The following is a 6,253-nucleotide window of genomic DNA, read 5'->3' on the forward strand; positions in this document are numbered from 1 at the left end:
GGAGTTTGAATTAACCACATCTCATCAAGAAGCTGGATCTGGGTGCTTTGGTGACATTGTATTTTTGTGAGAAAAATAATTGCATAGGATATTTGTAGGAACTCTTTTCCTATTAAATGTTTATATTTTTCAATTCCAACACAATTTTATTTGGTATAAAAGGTCTCTTTGCAATGTTGCTCAATTGGTCAAAAACTGTTGAATATATTGTTTTTATTGTAGCCATTGTTCTTTATGATAATTATAGGAAATTATGTATTAATTGTTTACCATTAAAGTAGACATTTACTTTTATATCTTACTTGTAGTCATTACCCAATTACAATTTAAACCATATATTGTTAAAATTTAAGATATCCAAGCCCCATTATTTTGGATAGAGGTGCAGCAGATAAAAAATCTCCCTGCCTTAAGAAAAAAAAAATCACGTTTATTTACCATGAAGTAGAGAAGGAATTAATTTCATTTCACATAGGAGAAATGAAATAATCAAGTGTGATATCTTCAAACTTATTTTTCATTACCTATAAAAGTGCGGTAGTCAATCACATTTAAATTAATTGCTAAAATGTTGTTTTACTTTGGCTAGGAAATAAATCTGGGTTTAAATTTAGGCTGGTCTGGAATTGCAGTTTCTGACTTTCTATGACACAGTACCTTGTCAGAGTATATTGCAAGACTTGATATGATAAGAAAGAAAAAGCATGTCACCTATTGAGCTATGGAAGTGCTAAGAAGGAAGACATTACTAATAAACAGCAAGATACAAGAAACCTTCATGGAGGACTATTTATTACAAAGAAGGAAACTGAACAACAACTACAGAGAATCCATATCTTTTCCAAAATCTAAGATAATGTATTCTATAAAAGCACATGAAAGAAATAATGATTCCAAAATTGGATGCTCTTGGAACATTCTGGGTTTGCTTAATTATGGCATATTTTGTGTGTGAGAAAAAGATTTTCAGGGACTCAAGGAATTTCCCAGAACTAATTTGCATACCTAATAAGTGAAAGAGGTAGGGGCTGAACCCCAATCTTCTGGGGGCGTTTCTGGGATTGCAAGGCTATGTTGTAGGAATGCCCCTTTCTAACTGATGACCACTCAGTTAGTAGGTATTTCCTGGAGAAAGTAGTGCCTGTGGGATCTCTTCAAACTTTCATTACCTGACACCATCTAACTCACATCTTTAATGCAAGTCATAGTTCCAACTGATATTTCTTCTAATTGATAACAGGTATCTCTATTATTATTCACAGATTACAGAAGAGGGTTGCTAGGAGGAATATCAGAGAATGCTGCCTGAAGAAAAAGACTATGGAAAAGAGTGACTTCAGTGAACTCAGAGGCCAGGACTACAAAAGGAAATGAGAGGTCACTAAAGGCAAATTTTAATTCCTTCAGATCAATCTGAACATCCAAAGGTCTCCAAGGCCACTCAATGACTCCACATGGATATGAGCAAGATTTATCAATTACTGTCTAAGAATGATTGCAACAATTATGAATCATTGATTAATATGAGTTCTTGTTTCTCCTATATGCTTTTTCTTCTCCCCAACTCTCTCCAATGCTTTTCGAGGTTCTTTTCATCTCAACTGCTAGAGTTTGAAAGGTATCCCTTATTTGTCAAGTTGACTGTTGGATATATGACTGGATTATCTACACTCAATGTTAGAGCTAATATTAACAATATTGGAAATAAACTTTTAAAGTTCCTTCTTACAATGAATGTCTTCTCAATAAAAACATGTCCTACATATGTTTGTGACAGACAAAACATATGTTTAAAATACTTCCCTTACTTCCTAAATAAATGGGTTAAGTTGGTTGAATTAATATAGAATTCAGAAAATGATAAACTGTGTAACTTGTCTTTACTATGAAAGATGCAGCAATTGGTGATAACTAAGAAAGAAATCACAACCCACCAGGATATGGCATACTGCCAGAAATTATGCTTGGGTAAATAGTGGACATGCGGACTGTGCATGGCATCAGAAAGGGCTAGGTCCAAGGGATCTGGACATGATGTTAAATTGAGAGATTTCTTGATGGACTTCACTGCAAAGGCTTCCCAACATGCGGAACTATCTGTTTGACAAAACTTCCAGAACCTTATTTATGTAATAAAAATGCATTAAGGTTATTCAAACAATCTTGATGGTATTATAGCAAGCCTGTGCCTTCAAAGAGCTGGTAGTGTAAGACAAAGGATAGTGTTCAGAAACATGAACATGTGACATGATATGGAATAACACAGATGTATAAGTACTAAGTGTTTGTAGGAGAATATGCTGGGGTTATTTGAGTTGTCATATTTCCTGATCAGAGCACACAACCGAATGGAGCTATGGAAGTGTTTCTTTAATTTTTTTCTCCTGTATGAAAGCTATGGCATGTGCACTAAGCACAAAGTAGTCCTAGACCATTTGGAATAAGAGTGAAGATGAGCCAACACCACACTACCCACCAAGATTATCAGCTCAGACCTATTTTATGTAAAGGCAGAAATGAAAGATTTTAAAAGAAGGAAAATGGTTATAATCTGATGTGTAGTTCTTCAGAGATAACTCTGCTTCCTAAATAGAAATGAGTTTACAAGATACCATAATAATAGCAGATCACCCTGATAGATCTGCATTAACACAAGAAACATACAATCTTGGCTTTGAACATTGCAGTAGTCACAGAAGAACAAGAAGCCCAGATACAAAAGGAATAATCATAGTAGGTACATTTGTTTAGGAAAATAGAATTAAGATGGGATTTAAAACTGATTCCTAGTGGTTTTTTTATTATTTCAAATACTATGTGATTAGTAGCAACATGTACAAAAACTCAGAAAAGTATTTTTATTTACTAAAAGGAAATACCCTACTTCTCTGCTTACACACACACACACACACACGCACACACGCGCGCGCACACACGATTTAGGATGACTTTAAAAAGAAAACACAGGGCTGGAGAGATTGCTTAGTAGTTAACACACTTGCTTGCAAAGCCTAATGACCTGATTTCAATTACACAATGTCCAAGTAAAGCTCACATAATAATAATAATAATAATAATAATAATAATAATAATAATGTCTCACATGCATCTAAAATTCATTTACAGTGGCTAGAGATCCTGGTAGGCCCATAATACCTGTCTCTCTTCTTTCTCTCTCTCTCTTTGCCAACAAACAAATAAATAGATAAATAGTAAAGTATAGTATAAAACACTGTTATGTACGGGCTGGAGAGATGGCTTAATGGTTAAGTGCTTGCCTGTGAAGCCTAAGGACCCCGGTTCAAGGCTAGATTCCCCAGGATCCACCTTAGTCAGATGCACAAAGGGGCGCATGTGTCTGGAGTTCATTGGCAGTGGCTGGAAGCCCTGGATCTCTCTCTCTTTCTCAAATAAATAAAAATAAAAACAATTAAAAAAAACACGATTAACTAAAGATTTTGGATTCTTTATCTAACGTTATAGAAATTTTAAAAGGAGAGAGAGAGTTACTGTGAGGAATTAGCTCAGAAAATGTCCCAATACATGCCCTTTGCAAATTGGAGACCTAAAATGCCAGTGATGTAGTTAAGTTTGAGTCTGCAAGCCTAAGAACCAGGGAAACCAATGATTTAAATTCCAATCTGAAGTTATGAAAAAATAAAACCATAAGGAGAAAGCTAAAGGCAGTCAAATATCTTCTTGATCCTCTGCCTTCCCTCAGAAGAGTCAAAGATGTCATCTATACTGCAGAAGGCATTTTACTTTTCTGAGTTTTACAAAATTCATTAATTAATTGGTACTAAAGTAATCAAGAAAAAAATACTAGACACAACCATAAGGGATATTTAATTGAACAACTTGTTTCAGCTAAGTTGACATTTTAAAATTAACTGTCTTATGGACCACCTCAAAAATGTTATGCCTTTTTTGACTCTTCTGCATATATCAATATCTTAAAAAATAAAGTTCACAAGGTACATGATTCATCTTTGTGGTTATCATCACATCAGAAACATGATTTTACATTTTCTAATATAAAAAATCGGGACAATATAATGGAGAGTTCACTTTAGGAAAGGAAAGTAGCTGTTGCAGGATGGATTCACTTAACAAAATATTTCTTACTTTTCTTTTTCTTTCTTTCTTATTTATTTATTTATTTAAGGTAGGGTCTTTTCACTCTTGCCCAGGCTTACCTAGAATTTACTATGCAGTCTTGGCTGGCCTGGAATTCACAGTGATCCTCCTGTGTGGTTGGCCTCTGAGTGCAAGGATTAAAGGCATACCACAAATGGCTGGAAGTGTTTCTTGACGAAAAAGACAAGGTGATATTCTAAATGTTTATCAGTGCATACCAAAAAATCCAAGGAAAAAGAACATGTAACTTTATTTGCAATGGGAAGTATTCCTGAGTTAGAGCCTTTCTCTTTTGACTGAATTTCTGTCCTTAAGGAAAGAAGCATGGGATCTCTGTGATTTAGCTATGAATTAACAGAAAAGAAAACACCCTAAAGCAAAAAGTTTCAATTGTTTGTGCAACTTCCTGATAAAGTCCTTCTGCTTTTCTGGAAGTTAATGAGTTTTGAACTTATGCATACTGGTTATGCAAAAGTATAGAATTATCAGTATGAAGAGAAAATTCAAAACAAAGCATACAAAATTCTTATATAAAACCCTGTTTAAAAAGGATGCACCGAATTTTCTGTGTATTTATTAAGCAATTAGCTATGCACTGTCTATGATGCCATGGGGTTTTGGTCAAAGATAATAAGGCTTGATTTTCAAAATTCTATAATCTCTAAGATACAAACTGCTTTACTTTAAAAGTCATAATGTGGCATCCTTACTAGTATGAGTATGTTTATGTATTTTTACATTGTTAAAGATCACTGAGTCAAAACATTTACTGTCACAAGTGTTCAGTGATAGTTACAAATTTACTGTTTTGTCATACAGAAAAAAAGTCCAATTGGTCATTATGACAGGAGATGCATGTGCCAATAAAGATTGTTTCAGAAATGAAATAATAAAAAAAAAAGATCTGCTTAGTCAAGACAGTGTGAAGTTGAGCTTGTAGGGTTATATAAAGAAAGAAAATGAGGGCTGGAGAGATGTCTCAGCAGTTAACTAGGTGCTTGCATGTGAGTCCCCAGTGCGCATATAAACCAGCTGCACAAGGTGGTGCATGTATCTGGAGTTCATTTGCAGTGGAGGAGGCCCTGGAATGCCCATTCTCCTCCCTCTCTCTCTCTTTCTTTCTCCCTTTCTCTCAAATACATAAATAAAATATTCTAAAAAATAATTTAAAAATCAAAGAAAATGAGACTTATTTTTTCTACAGAAACATCAATGGATCAATACAATCTAGTATTATTATATCTATACATGTGTGTAAATGTGTGTATATAAAATCCCTTGTCTAATTAATTAAACAGACTAGTGATTAAATACAAACCTTGCACATTCTAGGCTAGAAATACTCCCAGCTCTTTTTGCTTTTAATTCTCATATGGCCTTTCAATAACTTTCTCTGTGATTCACACCATTCTTGAAATAGTGGTTCACCTGCACTGACCTCATAAGTATATGGGTTTACAGGACTGTGCCATCAGGCTTGATTATACCTTTTGTTTGAATGTGATGCACCCTAAAATCTAATCTTGTGTAATAGTCTATTATCAGAAACAAAAATACATGAGCACTTCAGTTGATATATATATATATATAGATAGATAGATAGATAGATAGATAGATATAGATATAGATATAGATATAGATATAGATATAGATATAGATATAGATATAGATATAGATATAGATATAGATATAGACAGTTACCTGTGAATATTTTGGGAAGTGATGCCACATTTCGCTAAACTTCCATTACATACATTTATGCTCATTCATAGAAACAAGATTTCCAGTAATAACTGACCTACTCTTTTCCTGTGCATATAGTCAGAAAACTTCTGCAAAACTCTATGGTTCAGTGGTCTAAACTTATTTTGCAATCTGTTAATGCCTTTTACATGTGTTACATAGGTCATAATTGACTGTGACCACATGATTTGCAGAGACATCATCTTGTTTTTATGTACTTGGAAAAGTAGTTCATTTTCAACACACCTAGAATAAATTTTAAACTAATTTATTTCAGTCAATAACACTAGAAGTTAACAGGATTTAAAAATTTCATTCATGGTGGAAGCATTCTATTCCTTGCCAGCTGGTGCTTAAAACTTATACCTGCATA

At 33.9% G+C, this 6,253-nt stretch overlaps 1 protein-coding gene across 2 annotated transcripts in view; it reads left to right on the forward strand.

Annotated features, from left to right (window-relative positions):
• The window catches only part of Cdh8 (cadherin 8), a 406,878-nt gene extending 405,150 nt beyond the window's left edge, over nucleotides 1-1,728 (forward strand). For both annotated transcript variants that reach the window (XM_012949876.2, XM_004663487.2), the window contains exon 13: nucleotides 1,263-1,728. In XM_012949876.2, the coding sequence (XP_012805330.1) occupies nucleotides 1,263-1,374 (112 nt within the window). In that variant the 3' untranslated portion in view covers nucleotides 1,375-1,728. The remainder of the gene's footprint in view (nucleotides 1-1,262) is intronic.
• Nucleotides 1,729-6,253: the final 4,525 nt, after the last annotated feature.

This window comes from Jaculus jaculus, chromosome 1 (assembly GCF_020740685.1).
Source record: "Jaculus jaculus isolate mJacJac1 chromosome 1, mJacJac1.mat.Y.cur, whole genome shotgun sequence".
Classification (NCBI taxonomy): Eukaryota; Metazoa; Chordata; class Mammalia; order Rodentia; family Dipodidae; genus Jaculus; species Jaculus jaculus.